This window comes from Populus alba, chromosome 1, assembly GCF_005239225.2.
Source record: "Populus alba chromosome 1, ASM523922v2, whole genome shotgun sequence".
Lineage (NCBI taxonomy): Eukaryota > Viridiplantae > Streptophyta > Magnoliopsida > Malpighiales > Salicaceae > Populus > Populus alba.
Window position 1 is genome coordinate 8,870,023 of NC_133284.1, and position 17,855 is coordinate 8,887,877.

General features: G+C 31.3%; 2 protein-coding genes across 2 annotated transcripts; both read left to right on the forward strand.

Annotated features, from left to right (window-relative positions):
* Positions 1-5,931: 5,931 nt before the first annotated feature.
* LOC118033773 (cation/H(+) antiporter 18) lies at positions 5,932-9,532 on the forward strand. Its single transcript, XM_035038868.2, has 4 exons — positions 5,932-5,981; positions 6,068-6,337; positions 7,113-8,114; positions 8,213-9,532. Exons 2-4 carry the CDS (start codon positions 6,137-6,139, stop codon positions 9,422-9,424), a joined length of 2,415 nt encoding a protein of 804 aa, XP_034894759.1. The 5' UTR covers positions 5,932-5,981; positions 6,068-6,136; the 3' UTR covers positions 9,425-9,532.
* Positions 9,533-11,393: 1,861 nt separating this feature from the next.
* On the forward strand, positions 11,394-12,083 carry LOC118033774 (dirigent protein 5). The gene has a single exon (XM_035038871.2). It carries the CDS (start codon positions 11,466-11,468, stop codon positions 12,009-12,011), a length of 546 nt encoding a protein of 181 aa, XP_034894762.1. The 5' UTR covers positions 11,394-11,465; the 3' UTR covers positions 12,012-12,083.
* The last annotated feature ends 5,772 nt before the right edge of the window (positions 12,084-17,855 follow it).

Consider the following 17,855-nt stretch of genomic DNA (forward strand, 5'->3'; position numbering starts at 1 on the left):
TATTGATGGTTTTTAATTTAAATAATGTAGATTTAACTACCACTATTACATCATTAAATAAATAATATTTTATATTAAATATTTTTAATTGTTTCATTAACTTATCTATAATTTTATCATGTATGAAATTCATTCGATAAGAACTATAATTTTTATGGTTTTTTTTTAGTTTGCAATAAAATCAGGTAAAATATCATCAGAAAAAAAAATTAGAATTGTGATTAAATTCTACAAATGCTATGTCATCATGTCATTTCTTTCAATTTATGCGGTGTTATTGAATAATATTAAATACTAGTTTTTGAGTAAAACACAATTAAAAAAAATTAAAATTTTTTTGGCCATACACAGTTCAATGAACAGTGAAGTCACAGTTACATGGACAGTGACCTATGAATTAATTTACATAGCACTGTTCACATAAACAGTGCCAAAAATTCACTTGGCAATGTTCAGATGATGTTGATGGTTGCTAAAGAAATATTAAAAACTCTTATTTGAGGTAAAGGAAGGAAGCAAACAACAAATTGGGTAGGCCCTTGAGTTTTATCTTTCCCTCGGCAACAACAGGTAAAAGTGAAAATAATTAATTTTTTGCTCCATCAAAACCAGTAGTACAAACTCAATTTTTAGTGGGACCTATCTTCAAAATCTGTATTTCAAATGTTAACCAGATGATTATAAATTATGGTTGGAACAAAACACATTTCCAACCACAATACTGAATGGTTTGATGGGATGTGTGCGTGTTTATGTGCGTGCGTGTATATATTGAAAAATATAAATTTTTGAATTTGAAAAGAACAAGAGTCATAAAAAAATCCATATAAGAGAAAAACACATTTGAGATTTAAGTTTTTTTATAATCAAATCTCATTGTGATTATAAAAAAAATATCATTTCAAATTAATTATATTAATTGTATTTGTGAAACAATTGTTTAGCTGTGAAGGCAAGCAAAAAATGAAAAGGAGTGACCACTTTTTCCTGTCAAAGAATACTGTGCTCCAGAAGATCAAATAGTGTAATTTTTTTAAAGTATTTTTTATTTATAAATATATTAAAATAATATATATATTTTTTATTTTTTAAAAATTATTTTTAATATCAGTACACCATAATGATTTAAAAATAAAAAAAATATTAATTTAAAATAAAAAATTTTAAATTTTTTTAAAATACAAAAACAAACAATTAATTAATTACTTAATTAACCAATTGTATGCTAAAGCACGAACAAGATCTGATTTGTTGCTTCGATGGACACAAAGTAATGCTAGGAATCTTTAAATATAAAAAGAACATCTGGAAGAGTTCTCATCCTTACAAGTGTCATGTGCAGAGCCGTACTTAGTGTTTAGACAAAAGGGTGTGAATGAGAAGCGTGGTAAAGTTGTTTGTCATCTAGTTGGATTTTCCTAGGAGAATCATGGTTAGTACGAGGGTTATTTTAACTAGCGGACAAGTATACTTTTCAATTCATTATTTTGGGTTTAAAATTTTTGTTATTTAAAAGTTTTTTTTTTAGAATATTTATTTATTTATTTTAAAATATATTAATATTCTATGTTAACATCCTTACGTTTAATTCTAATTGAGTTGACCTTCTTTAAAAATACCCCTTATTTTTTTTTATAAAATCAATTCCAACATTAACTATATATTTTAAGCGAAAGTGGCTCAACGTTTGAAGTCAAATTGACATAATTGTATATTTTAAAGTCAAACTGACATAATTGTTATGCTTGATTATTTAACTTCAATAATGCCTAAACACTTGTTAACAGTAACTACTAGTATTAAGTTAGCATTTGGTTTTACAAATATTTATTTCTAATCATATAAGTAAATAAAAATAGTTATAAAAATAAAATTATTAAATTCAATGAAGTTCATGATTTAAGTGGCGAGTTTAAAGGGTTAATTTAAATTAATCTGATTTGATTAAATGTGTCGTCGTTTCAATATTTTTTTAAAAAAATATATCATTTTAAAAATACTTTTAAAATTAAATCATATTTTTATTAGCTATTTGAGTTTTTTTTAATATGCTAAGTTAACCTAATTATGTCGGGACAGTTCCTATATATTTTAATATGAAGTTCGATCTAGGCAAGGTGTAACAGCCCGGCCCAACATGCTGAATATTGTCCGCTTTGGCCTTACCGCCCTCACGGTTTTGTTCCTGGTGATGTGAGCCCACTTCTGAACCTGACGCTCCAAAACGCGTTCAACATGTTAGCACCAGCACTACTAATAAGACCAGTAACACGTCCCTCACCCGCCGATGTGGAATCTTACACAAGGAGTATGGTAGATAAATTTTAGGTTTAATATATTGAGTTGGATTTAATAATACTTACAAATAATTTTTTTTTAATCTAGATATTATTTTCTTACATGTAAATCTTTTTTGGTTCCATTATAACATAGCTAGGGAAATTATCTAGTTAGTGCTAGCACAAAGCTGCGAAACACTATACATCAAACCTTAAAATGGCATGCTCCATTTTTTACAAGATGCCATCCTTCCCCTCAGATTCTTTAGAAAGCAAAAGTTTGTTCTTTAAAAAAAAATTAAAAAAAAATAATTTCATTTTCTAATGATATGCCGTTTCATCCCAGGAGCCCTAGTCATAATGACTGGATACTCATCTAGGTGTTAAGCGTATTGGCATTTGTCCCATGAAAAAAATTTGATCCAGTACATTAAGATATCCAGATTTGTTGGCATAAGTGAGTTTGTTGAGTCGGCAACTAGAGTATTGGATGACACGGGACCGATTATTTTTTTAAAATAAATAAAAATATTTAGATAATAATAAAGTTAATCCATGTTAATTTGATCAACACACAATTTTAAATATAAAAATTACGATAACAATATAAAAAAATAAGTGAAAAAAATAATATAACTCATGATAGTTTAATGTCAAATGATAAAAATAAATAAAAAATTAATTGAAAAAAATTAAAGAAAAAAATTCAAGTCAATATGGGTTAACCCTACTAATCTGTCAGGCATGAAATGATGTTTATATTAAAAAATTAAATTAAAAAAAAATCAAAGTTAAATTAATAAAAAATAAATTAAAAAAATTCAAGGCAATATATGCTAATTTGACTAACTTGCATATGAAATAACTTCATATAAAAGAAAGCGAGAAAATACATCAAACTCAAAGGCCAATAATTTAATAACAAATGATAAAAAAATTAAAAAATTAATTAAAAAAACTTTGAGTCAACCCGAGTTTACTAAACTAACCTGATTTTTATAAAACCAATTCCAACAATCCCCCACATTAATAAAAAAAATTATCTAACTAGTACAAAAACTCAAAAATTTTGAAAAGAGATACTGATTTAGTATATCATTATATTAGAAGAGGTCGTTTTTTGATACTTATGGGTTGAGTTTAACATTATTTATACCGAGTTTAAACCTAAAATTACAATTTATATCCCACTCGAAACCCAATAAATATAAAGTTTAGATACCAAAACCCAAACTTAATTAAGTTTTGGGTATCCATAGCACAATTATGACCCGACCCTACCATAAACTCAAACAATATAATTTTACAATCAAAATTTGAAAATAAAAATTTAGAAAATTTTGGTGGTAATTAGCCTAGTTGAAAACACTATTTGTAGATTTGTGGGGAAGAAAGATAATAAACATAAATAGAATTTTCGTAGCATTAAATCAAGATAGAGATGCTTCCATGTGTTTTATTCATTAGAAAGTGATTCCAACTAGATTAATTGAAGATACAAGAATTATTTGTCTCTCTAAATGTAAATTTTGTAAGTTATAATTACAACATCTAGAACTTACAGAAGTTGTTCAAAACAAGTTTTGCAAGCAACTTAAAATGTACCATGCCTGGAGAAGAGATTCGAGGGTTTAACTAGGACAAAACACAAGAAAGATGATATGCAAAAGTGTGAGCTGCAGAAATTAGAAATTAGAGCTTTAAATGGAATAACAAGAGCCTTAAGTGTCTATTATTCATATCACAAGCTTCTAGATAGGCTGCTGCTGCCGCTGCCGCTACCGGCTCTAGTGGGAGACAGTGTGATAAGAAAGGATCCTATGGATATGGATATGATGTGGAAATAGATCGATTTTATATCACTTTTCAATTTGAATTAGTAAAAGTAGTATCTTCTCGTATAATATGAATTCTAAACATTCATGATCTGAATGTAAATAAATCAAAATATATCCCTTGGTTTATTAGTGAATTATCTCTTAGGAATTATAAAAAATATTCCATTAAAAATAATTTTGTTATTGCTTTAACAAGTGTAGCTTAACTGATTAGGTTTTATGTTTACTTTCTAGAGATCACCAGTTTGAGTTTCACAAATTTTAAGGCTACTGGAAGATAACATAGTTGTTAACTTCAAGACTCGTGGAATTAGTTAAGGTATGCACAAACTAATCTAAACACCTATGTTAATAATAATAAAAAGAGTGATAAGAAAGGATTTTAATGTTGTTTATTGATTGAAATATATTTTTTAAATTCATACCATTAAAAATAAAAACCTAATAATATATGTATATGTAATCTATTTTACATTTTCGATTTAAATATTTTATTGCTATCATTTTTTTTTAAATTACAAATTATATAATATATGATTAAAAAATCCTATTAAAAAGGGATTGAATTGAAAAGAAATAAGGATGTAAATAATATATAATTCAAATAATACACTACTATAATTTTTTAAATAATTTAGTGACCTTGATAAGGATTCATTTCTTATAAGAAATATTTTCTTTTACTTGTTTCTGATATTAGATGTGAATAAAAGATATTCAATAAAAATATCTTAAATTAAAAATTATAAAATAAGTATTTAACTGATTTAGTTAAAAATAATATAAAAGAAATATATTATTAGAAATTCTGGTTTAAAATTTTTTATTTAAATTTTTTTTTTTATTTTCTCTCTAGAAAACAATTATGATATTTCTAATTCACATCTATCAAATATTTTAATTGTACTGGTTAGCTTATTAGAATTTATAATTGTAAGCTAAAAAGGGGATGTACTTTAATTTTTCTATTGGTGATAATTGGATAATATGGAAATACATGTACATATAATCTATCATATTATAGATTTATTCTATATAGGTCATTAGTTCGAGTCTCACAAACCTCAAAGTCATTAGAGTCTCACAAACCCGTGGAAATAGTTGAAGTACGTGCAAGCTAACCCGGACACTCACGTTAATACAAAAAACCTCAATGAGACAAATTCTTAATTAAAATTCTAAATTATTTTGAATTTATATTAAATTTTAAAATTTTAAACAATATACACATTGGCTATACAAATGAATATTAAAATATACACATTAAGTTTTTATATATCAAATATACAAGTGTTATATTTGTAGCTTAAGAAGTACATGCTTCATTTTTATTATCATATATTAATGTTTAATTTTTATTATTATGCCACTAGATAAATAAAAAAGTTTCCATGGCGCTATCCTGTTTTTAAATTTGAAAGGTTTATTCCATTAATGTTTAGATAATTGTATAAACAACATCAGATATTTCATATTTTGATATTGAAAATTTTAATTACATGATAAATACATGGATATTGGTATTGATGTAAATAATTAAAAAAAAAAATAAAAAAAAAAAAAATCCTTAAAAAGAATCCCAAACAGTTTTGTATAAAAACATTAAAATTTTATTTGTTTTTGTATTTTAAAAATGTTTTTTTTTTATTTTTTTATTTCAAATTAATATATATATATATATATATATATATTAATATTTTAATATTTTTAAATTATAGTATTAATGTTAAAAATAATTTTTTAAAAATAAAAAATATTATTTTAATATATTTTAAAATAAAAATAACTTTTAAAACTGCCTCTAAAGAGACAGACTTTTTTTTAATTATAGCCAGACTTTCAACTTCTTGCAGAATTTCAACCGGTAATCTTGCCTCTCTTGCAATACCTTCTTCTTTCTTTTCATTCCAATAGATGCATAAATAATAAATGATGGGTTTTTTTCTTTAGTGTTTTTTTGTGCAGTGAGTGGAGCAAAGATTATAAAGATTTTGTGAGAGTGTTTTTTGGTGGGGTGATATGGTTTCGTCAAATGCTACATCAGGACATGCATGTCCATCTATGAAGCCTACATCAAATGGGTTATTTCAGGGTGATAATCCTCTTGATTTTGCACTCCCTTTAGCCATTTTGCAAATATGCTTGGTGGTTGTGGTAACAAGGGGTCTTGCTTTTCTGTTACGACCATTGAGACAGCCAAGGGTGATTGCAGAGATTATTGTATGTAAATTTCTCTTCTATTTATATTTGATTGAAATCTGATACATGCTGATTTGGTTTTGCTTTTGCATTTTCTGCTATTTTGTTTGTGTATGTTAAGTGTTTTTTTAGTCGTCTTTTATCCAGGATGTGAGTTGTCTTATTTTATTTTATTTTGTGTAGTTCTTCCTTTAGAATTTACTAAAATAAGGATTATAAATTTTATTTGAGAAAGATGATGCTTTATTGAAAATGACTGTGATTCTCTAGGATTTTGTCCTTCCCATACAAAAATTATCACGTCGCCTATATTTTTGGTCCTGCTGTTTGATTCTCTCCTCTGGGATTAAATTAACGGTCAAGTAGCAATAAGTTCATCTTTTGTTAATATGGAGTCGAAAGACATCAACTGGAATGTTATTCTGTTGTTCACAGTGAGATTGGCTTTGATTCTGCAAAAGATGATGGTGTTTGTGGCTCAACATCCACCTTTTGGTCTTGATTTTGACTTTTTTATTCCTCTGATTTTACCTTGTGGATATGTTTGGATCAAGCCTAAGTTTGATAATCATGATTCTGCACATTCTTTTGCTGTACAAATTCAGCAGGTTGCTTGAAAAACATATTCATTTTCAGTTTATACTAGTAAGGGGAAATGCTCATGGAATAAAAGATTTCAAGAGGCATAGTGCAATCAATACATATAGTTCATCAAATTGAAATTCTAGCAGCTAAAAATACTGTCACTAGTAGAAGCTTTGCTAAGGTTAACCTTGAAAACTTTACCTTGTGGCAGGGAGGAATTTTACTCGGGCCATCTGCTTTGGGTCGAAGCAAGGGATATTTGCAGGCTGTATTCCCAACCAATAGTCTGACGGTGTTAGATACCCTTGCAAACATTGGCCTCATTTTCTTTTTGTTTCTTGCTGGACTAGAGTTAGATCCCAAATCTCTTGGTCGAACTGGAAAAAAGGCACTAGCAATTGCCATGGCAGGAATTAGCCTCCCTTTTGCAATGGGAATTGGCACATCATTTATTCTCCGGTTAACCATATCTAAAGATGTTAATAGCACTGCATTTCTTGTTTTCATGGGGGTGGCACTTTCTATAACTGCCTTCCCTGTCTTGGCAAGAATTCTAGCTGAGCTGAAGCTCTTAACAACTGATATTGGCAGAATGGCCATGTCAGCTGCAGCAGTAAATGATGTGGCCGCATGGATTCTTCTTGCTCTTGCCATTTCTCTGTCTGGATCTAATACGTCTCCCATTATTTCATTTTGGGTTTTCTTGTCTGGGTGTATTTTTGTCATTTGTTCAATTCTAATTGTGCCCCCAATCTTCAAATGGATGACTAAGTGGTGCCAAGAAGGTGAGCCAGTTGAAGAGATGTATGTATGTGCTACATTAGCTGCTGTTCTGGCTGCTGGGTTTGTAACCGATGCTATTGGAATTCATGCTATGTTTGGTGCTTTTGTTATTGGAATCCTGGTGCCAAAGGAAGGTCCATTTGCAGGTGCTCTTGTAGAAAAAGTTGAAGATATTGTTTCTGGACTCTTCCTTCCATTGTACTTTGTCTCAAGTGGACTAAAGACCAATGTAGCGACAATTCAAGGGCTCCAATCTTGGGGCCTACTGGTTTTGGTTATTTTCACAGCATGTTTTGGGAAGATTTTTGGCACTTTTGTGGTGTCTATTTTATGCAAAGTGCCTCTCCGTGAGTCTCTTGCCATGGCATTCCTAATGAACACCAAAGGCTTGGTGGAACTCATTGTTCTCAATATTGGTAAAGATAGAAAGGTAATTAACTATTTTTGTTATTTAAATTGGTTCTGGTTATAGCTGTGTTTTTTTCAAACGACCCAATGCAAATGTCACTTGCTTGTTTGGATTTTCAGGTTTTGAATGATGAGACATTTTCCATTATGGTTTTAATGGCTCTGTTTACAACCTTCATCACTACACCTCTTGTTACAGCTGTTTACAAGCCAGCACGAAGAGTAAAGATGGCTGACTACAAGTATAGGACAGTTGAAAGGAGAAGTTCAAATACTGAACTTAGGATTTTGGCCTGTTTCCATGGCTCGAGAAACATTTCATCAATAATAAATCTTCTTGAAGTGTCACGAGGGGTTGAGAAGGCTGAAGGGCTTTGTGTATATGCAATGCACCTCATGGAGCTTTCTGAGAGGACATCAGCCATATTAATGGTCCACAAGGCAAGGAAAAATGGGTTGCCCTTTTGGAACCGGGGCCTGCGGTCTGGTTCTAACCTTGTTGTCGTGGCATTTGATGCTTTCCAGCAATTGAGCCGTGTTTCTGTCCGGCCGATGACTGCAATCTCTTCAATGGCTGACATGCATGAGGACATTTGCACCACTGCTGAGAGGAAGAGAGCTGCAATGATCATTCTTCCATTCCATAAACACCAGAGGTTGGATGGCTCACTTGAGACAACTCGAACTGACTTCCAACTGGTTAACAGGAGAGTTCTTGGGGATGCACCTTGCTCAGTTGGAATTCTAGTTGACCGAGGGTTTGGTGGAACCACTCAGGTATCTGCAAGTAACGTTTCTTATGTTATCACAGTCCTTTTCTTTGGAGGCCGTGATGATCGTGAAGCCCTTGCTTATGGAGCTCGAATGGCTGAACACCCTGGTGTCAGTTTAAAGGTTATTCGCTTCTTAGTGAAACCTGAAGCTGGAGGAGAGATATCCAGAGAGAAACCTGAAGCTGGAGGAGAGATATCCAGAGTTGATATGGATGGTAGTTCTAGCACCAGATTGGGATCATTGGATGAAGATTTCATCTCAGAGTTGAAGCAGAAAATGTCCAAGGATGACTCTGTGAAACTTGAAGAGAAATTTGTTGGAAATGCTGCAGAAACTATTGATGCAATCCATGAGGCACGCCACAGCAATCTTTTCCTGGTGGGCCGATTGCCTGGTGGTGAAATAGCCTTAGCTTTAAGGAGTAGTAGTGACAGTCCAGAACTGGGGCCTGTAGGGGGGCTGTTGGCCTCTTCTGATATCTCAACAACAGCGTCAGTTTTGGTGGTTCAACAGTACAGTAGCCAAGTGTCTTTGGATTTAGCTTTGCAGATTGGGTAAGAGTTTTTGGGAAAAGATTCAAAATATAACTATGGGATTTTATTTGTGTCTTAGTTAATGTTTAGTCAGAACGTAATGAACTGTAATAATCATTTCCCATGTTCATCACATGGCATCACTTCATATTCTTTTAATCATGCTCGGTGTGATTAAGAGTTCTTCTTTTCGGTCATTTAGCCATCCAATTTTATACTTAATGAGAAAAATTAGCCGAAAACACAAGATCATTATCTGGCTGCGTATTTTGGAAGTTCCACCAAGTAGGACCAATCCCATCGAAGCTCCAAAAAGTAGACTAATATGCCTTTCTAAAATTGACAAAACTCTATTACTACAACATGACACTTTCGCAAGAAGATTTTCGGAGAAAATATAAAAATTAATTGATAAAAATAGAATCTTATTAACTAAACATGAACAACAAGCCTACAGATTTGATTTCACTCTCATTTCTTGACCCCGTAGGATCTAAGTAGTCCTATATAAGGACAGGAAGTATAGAGGGAACCAACAAGTGCTAGCTTGAGCTCATTCATCTAGTAGCTCTGCTATTGCATGCTCGGCTTCTTTCCTCTGCAGATCATCTCTAGAAGGTGCTAACTTAACCATCTTAGCAGGCCACTTCCATTTTGGAAAAATTGCAGTTTTTGATGATCCCATTACCCTTGACAACAATCTTTATTCTCCACCAGTTGGCAGGGCTCAAGGCATGCATATCTACGATACCAAAAGCACATTCACAGCTTGGTTAGGCTTTCCTTTCGTTCTTAACAGCTCTCTGATTGGCATGGGGCCACACCAATCACCAACTGCCCCTTTAAGAATACATTGCAATCAAAATTTTATAATAGCATCTCGCATGTAAAATGTTATTTTAAAAGATTAAATTGATAAAATAGCATTTTGAATAGTATAAATATAGTATTTTTTATCATATCTATTCCAATAAAAATAAACCATTTGAAGAGCTATTTATATTGGAGTGAAAGAAACAAGTGTTTTATTATTTTTTAATAAATTTGATGTTATTTTTTTTTTCACATGGCTATATTTAATTGATTTATTTTTTTAGTGGCTTCACATTGTTGGTTTTGATTCGTTAGAGAGATATGTAGAAATAACATTTATAGAAGTGAAAAGGCATTTTAATATTTTATTTGACTTTCCCCTTAAAGTGTGCAAAATAAATAAATAAAAACTAAAATATTAGTTTTTTGTTTTTAACTTTTCATTTAACTTTTTCATGGGAGATGCTCCAAGATGAAAGCCAAAGCTTTAACAACGACTGGTTTCTTATCTTTCTTTATCTTGATTCTTTAAAGAGATATGTAGAAATAACATTTATAGGAGTGAAAAGGTATTTTAATATTTTATTTGACTTTCTCCTTAAAATGTGCAAAATAAATAAATAAAAACTAAAATATTAGTTTTTTGTTTTTAACTTTTCATTTAACTTTTTCATGGGAGATGCTCCAAGATAAAAGCCAAAGCTTTAACAACGACTGGTTTCTTATCTTTCTCTATCTTGATTCTTTAGAGAGATATGTAGAAATAATATTTATAGGAGTGAAAAGGCATTTTAATATTTTATTTGACTTTCCCCTTAAAATATGCAAAATAAATAAATAAAAATTAAAATATTAGTTTTTTGTTTTTAACTTTTCATTTAATTTTTTTATGGGAGATGCTCCAAGATGAAAGCCAAAGCTTTAACAACGACTGGTTTGTTATCTTTCTCCATCTTGATTCTTGAGCCAAAAACAATATTATAAGAGTCATAGAAATCGTTTTCTCGCAGCATCTTTTGATCGCTTACGCTCAGTAGGACCAAACACAAGTTAGCTCCAAACACTTCACTATCTAAAATAATGCGCGCGCTTCTCTCAAGAACTAATACTACAAAATCAAAAGGACAGGAGTTGTTGAGGCCATACCATCACGCGATGCCGTAAGACAATGTCTGAAGACTGGAAACGGCTATATAAGCTGAAGATATTGGTTCGATATAGCACAAGATTTGAGGACAATCTCAACTGTGACCATGAGAGTTCTTGTAATGATTTTCTTCTTCTTCATCTCCCCCCTCTTTATATCTCTATCTGTTTCTTCAGCCAAAAATTCTTTCAAGCCAAAAGAACCATGCAAACATATCGTGCTCTATTACCACGATACTCTTTTTAATGGTACAGATGCGGCTAATGCAACATCTGCTGCAGCTACCAATGCTACAAAGCTAGGAGACTTTAAATTTGGTATGCTAGTTGTTTTTGATGATCCCATGACCAAAGACAATCACCTTCTTTCTCCTCCTGTTGCAAGAGCACAAGGGTTCTATTTCTATGACATGAAGTCCACTTACACTGCTTGGTTTGCTTACACTTTGATCTTTAACTCCACTGAACATAAAGGTACTCTTAATATAATGGGTGCCGATTTGATGATGATGGAGACAAGGGATTTTTCTGTAGTTGGAGGGACAGGAGACTTTTTCATGGCTAGAGGGATTGCCACGATTCATACTGACGCTTTCCAGGGTGACTATTATTTTCGCCTCAAGATGGACATCAAGTTATATGAGTGTTATTAGGTATCATTAGTCTTTTTTTACCCTTGTGGTCAGATATGCTAGATTTGATGAATAAAATGTGATTTTGTGTAATCTTGTAGCATACTTGGAGTCTCAATATCCAAGGAAGTTTCTGTGCACCTCAGTTCAGTTTCAATTTGTGTGTTCTCCATGCTTATGAGCCAGTACGAATTAAGTTAGGAAAGGCACAAGTATATTCCCCGTCTTGATCAGTGAAAGATACATACAGATCATTTGTGTCTCATTGTACTAGCTATGCCTTCGCTGAAAATTAAATAATACTATCAATCGAGCGTCCACACACTCTCTATTGGAACTCAATTTTAACTTCTTGGTTTTTGATTTAATTTTATAGGGTTTAAAATATAAAATTAAAAGATTAGAAATTTAGTTTAATGAAAAGTGTTATTTCTCAACTTGTATGAAAACTAGAAACTACAATATATTTTTGTCATTCTATCATTATCTTCAAGATAATCCCTATCTTCAGGATAATACTTGTCATTAAGATAATAATAGTTATCCGTTTTTAAATTTGAATATTCTTAATCAAATTCAAACTTCAAAAAAGAGAATGAGTTTGATTGAAACTTTGTTTCTCACACGCGATGAGACTCTTGCACTATAAATACAGATCTCAGGGTATATACAAAAAAGAAAGAACAATCACAAAAAAAACCCTAAAAGGAGGCTTTTAAAAGAAATCATGAGAGGAGGTCATTAAGAAAAATTGAGAGAAAAAAACAGAAAACAAAGAGAACGAGAGAGAGAAAAGGAGACAAAGAAACTGAAAAACATAAAAAAAAAAAAAACACAACACAAAGGCGACTGGAAGAAGGAACAAAGGGGAGGAAAACAAAAGCAGAAGGAATAATACAAGTTTTCCCAACAATGAGTGCCTGCATCAATTTTCACCCAAGAAGTTGGCAATAACAGTCCAGCAACAGGTAAGTCATTTTGTCCCCTCCCTTTCACTTTTAATTACCCTCTTCTTGTAGCAAGCATGCATGAGTAGCTCGTGCACGCTTGTAAAGAAAAATATACTAGCCGAGTTATTGGTTTGAACCAGTAACCATGCCAAAAAGAAAAAAAAGAAAAAAAGAGTGGGCCGGGTGTGGGCTTTAGGCCCAGCTGGTCCAAATTGTGTTTGCTAAGGACGTGTTTGGCAAAACATACCCTTATGCCTTGACCATAATTTTTATGCTAATTCTAATTTGATATTTGACCAAACGAACCCCTTTTTGATAATAGAAAATTCCAAAAATATTTGGGGAATTTCGTTGATTTATTTGTGGGCCCTTCGCACTTTGTTTTTTTTTTTCTTTGGGTTTATATTTTTTGTAGATGTGCTCAATTTGTGGACTATTATTGTTAAATACAAATATGTCGTGCCATGTTTTTTTACTTCCATCTAAAAAAAGGCAAATACTAATAAATGATAAACAAGAAAAAAATGGCATAGAAAATTTCTTCTTCAAATTAATTTTTTTGCGAAATTATTCGCAGACACCAGAGTTAAGAGTATTGTTTTTTTTTTTGGATTTGCGCGATATTTACCAACGCTAGAGTTGGAAATATTCATAGGAATTGTTCACTGACGCCAGAGTCAGGAACATGAAAGGAAGAATAAAAAAGGAAAAATAGAATAAATTCTTAGTAATTTTAGACAAAACCAGCAATGCAATTTTCCTTATGTAGGACGCTTAAGAGATGATAACATATTTTCTTTTTACATAACCAGTCTTGTATTATAGAATCTCTATTGATCAATTAGGGTTTTTAACGACTATAATATTAGGTAGCGACTCCATGAATAAGACCTTTTCCTCTCAAAGAACAAGATGCCAGATATCTGTTTTTTTTCCAATTGAGTGATAATTTTTAAACGGTTGTCGCGATGTTTGGATGTGACATATACAAACCCTTTTCTGTTAATGTATACAAGAGCAAATTTGCATTTACTCATTACAATAAACCCTGAAGCAAAGAAGAAGCAAAAATATGATCCATCTATTTCAACCTTTTGTCCCTGGTCTTTTCTTAATTTCTTTAATGTGTGAAAATACCCCATTTCTAGTTCCTTAATGGAAGGAGGAATCATTTATATGAGTTGATGCCATACCGGTATAAAAGGAAATCAAATAAGATAAGAGACTCAAGGGGAGGCAACTTATCATTTTAGTTGGGAAAAGTAATATCCTAGATATGGTTTTGTTTCCTAAGATGGACGGTGAAAAGGATGATAATCAAAAATCCTGAAAAGACCTGTTAAAATTTACAGCAAAGGCTGTCTAAATAAACAAGATGCATATCACATGAGGTCATTTTGTTAGAGTTCAACATCAGCTCAAAGTTTATAGTACATAGACAAGAATTCTGATAGTGTTAAGAGTTAGAATTTTGCAGTAATAAGTCAATGTTAGGGTCAAAGTTTTATTTTTATTAGAAGATAGTAATTTCATTAATTTCTTCATTGGATCAAGTAGTTAGATGATGTTAAAAGGGAGGCAGAAGTCTTGTATGATTTGTAAGGCTATTTAAAGTCATCTTGATTATTCAGAAAATAATCAAAATTAACTTAGAAATTAAATACGACTGTTTTTCCATAAAACTTCTAGAGATTTGTCTGCCTTGTTACTATGTTCTTGGTGTAATTGTTTGATTCTTTAAGCAACAATCAAACTAGTTTGTGTCGTCAAAATAAGACCAAACATGATGAGAGATCTTCAAATTATTGAAGGAATTGAAACAAGAACCTTAACAATCAAAATTAACCTACATGGGCAACATGCATGATGTCTTACATGCAAGGCCAATATTTCTAAGAGGCAGCTAATGCCAATGAATTCACACAACCAGTCGAATACTCTAATTAAGTCTTGCGTAAATGGAAGATTAAAAGCAAACAAAACAATGTTTTCGTTGAAGACCAGAATTGAAGAAGATGTGTTGAAGCACATTCAGGATGCCATAACACCAAAAGAAACATGGGACACCCTTGTTAACCTCTTCTAAAAAAAGAACGATACCATGTTGCAAGTTCTCTAGAACGTGTCATTGTTAACGACGCCACGAGACATAATGATTTCTCAATTCTTTGATAAGGTAAAATCAACATGTCATGATATTTCTAAATTATAATCTGAAGCATCTATTAATAAAAGAATAATCTTATATGGTTACTGCACTACAAGGGTGGTCTACTTAACCATGATCACTAGTTAAGTTTGAAAATCTACTTATTGGTTAAGAAAATATGGCTAAGCAGATGACAATAGTCTTGCTAAAAGGTAAGGAAAAGCACGATACACCAACAATGTCAAGAGTAAGCAACGTCATACTCACAAGAACAGAACCCAAAATTGGTGCAGTGATGGTGAATCTAAAAAGGATAGTGAAAAGGCAACAAGTCATCAAAGAGAGCGAGACTTTCATCAAGGGGGAGCTTCGAGAATCACGATAATAATAAAATATTTGAAGGCAAATGTCATAATTTCAGGATGAGTGGTCACATGAAGAAAAAGATCGTTAGTTCAACAAAAAATCTATAAAGAGCAATGCTGCAATTTCAAGTTCAGAAAAGCAGACTAAAGATAAATGGGATGCCAAAACATCCTTTATCATAGAAGAGGAGTAATTAGCGTTTACAAAACAATTACATATCAAATCAATTATAAAAGTGATTGGATCAATAGCTACAACACCTGACAAAGTAAAAAGAAACTCGTTAGGTAGTGATAACTGACAAATCAAGATCACAATGAGCGACATCATGATAAAGACCAAGACGGGGATCCAAATGAAAAACTAGAATTTTCTTTTATTAATCACTGGGAACAAGAGGTTCCATTACAAGTTTAAAACTCATAAGCCCTTATGATTCCATAAAAAAGAAGAATGCTTTACTGACATGGAGATTATAATAGGAGAATCTGAGCCTTTCTCATTGTTTGTGGGTTGTGAACAAGATGAAGAAAAATTTTATGGCACGGGTGATTTTTTTTTATTAACATGGGTGTTTGGGCCACCTTGTGTGCACCTCGACTAATTTCACAGGCCCTAAAATTAATGACCATGTAAGCCTCCAGTGGCTATCATATGAGCAACTACATGGCTCGAATATGAAACCACAGAGAAAGCAAACCTTTTAGTCCCAAAACTCTTACCATTGGATCTCCTCCAAGATGGTTATGGCATGGGTGATTTATTCTATAATCTGAGGTTTTCGCAACATTTATCACAAAGATGTTTTACTGGGTTATATAGTAGGAATTAACAGCGAGTTTGATCTGGGTAAAGTGGATAATCTTAATTCTCCAGTATCTATAGAGAGTTGTTTGGATCATTTTGTAAAGCCAAAACTCTTATTGAATAATAATGTTTGGGAATATGAGAATTGTTCAACTGTCCTGCAAAAGGTTGGATACAAAGCTACAGTTGAAAATTTTGTCTAAAAAAGTTATCCTTTTCGAAGAAGAATATATGTTGTTAGATACCTCCCTCTGTTTTGTAAACCCAATTCTCCATCTCTTAACAAGGAAGAGGCTGCATAAGTGTTTTTGCTCATACCATGTAGATTTGAGAGCTATTTGTTGAAAATTTAGGACAATATTAGAACATTATTATAGTTTTTATTTATTCTCTTGCATGAATTATCGTTACATATGGTTTATGAGGATTGCTTCGAAATCATTTGATCACAAAAAATGGAATTGATAAGAATCTTACTGTTATGGTAACTAGAATTTTAAATTCTAAGAGTTGAAAAAGGAATATTATAAAGCTATTGAACTAGTTATCACTCACATCTGCAATTGATTTACTACTTTTTATTGTTTAACTAGAAACAAATGCATATTTTCCTTTTTTTTCTTTGAATATATAAAGAAATTAAAAGTAAATGTTATTTTTCCTTTTCTTTTGAGTGTTTGACCGTAAAATGATGCATAATTGATTACTATAGTATTTGTTTCTATCCTTGTTTTTTATCTTTGAAAAATTATATATGGTTATAGTATTTAAACTGTTTTCTTTTTAATTTTATCTTTTCACATTATATTAGTATAATTTTAAATTTTATAATTTGATTCGATTTACATTTTCTAACATGTTCATATTGGCATTAGACATTCCATTGTTAAATTAAAGTTCAATATTACAAAATAGAACTATAGTTTGCCATCTAAAAAAAGTTGAAACAACAAAGATCAAAGGTAATATTAAAAAATAGTCCTTTTTGGTTTTTTATTGTTCATTTGGCACAAAAAAACTATATTTTAATCCCCTAAGTTTTTTTAGTTTTGGTCCTTGTTATTTTAGATCTAAAAAACAAAAAATCTTGAGGCATCTATTTTATTTTTAAAATGATTGAGAAACCTATAGAAAGCAAATTAAAAAAAAAAATAATAAAATATTGTAGGATGAAACAAAAAATAAGCTTAAAAAAGAGAAAAAAGAAGAAGCCTGAGTGAACTCCGTAAACCTAGGTTAATCTCCTAAACCCATAACCTAAAAAAAAATGGACCCCCCTCCCATTTTCTTGGGCACCATAATGGTGGCAAAATTCTAGACAGTAACCTTGTAGGTAACGAGTCGCATCTGGCTTGCAAAAAAAAAAAAAGAGTAGATGACAAGTCGTCCACTTCTAAGGTAAAAATTAAAAAAATAGGTGCACCTAAGTTTTTTGATTAAGGTTGAGCTTGTAGGTGTGGCCCATTAGCATCTGTCCTTTTTTTTTTTTTTTTTTTTTTTTATCTTTCTTATCATTTTTTATCAAGAAACTCGAGTTAACTTTTGAAACTCGTACGGGTCATTAGATCCGAAGCACTCAATCTAGAAAAATCA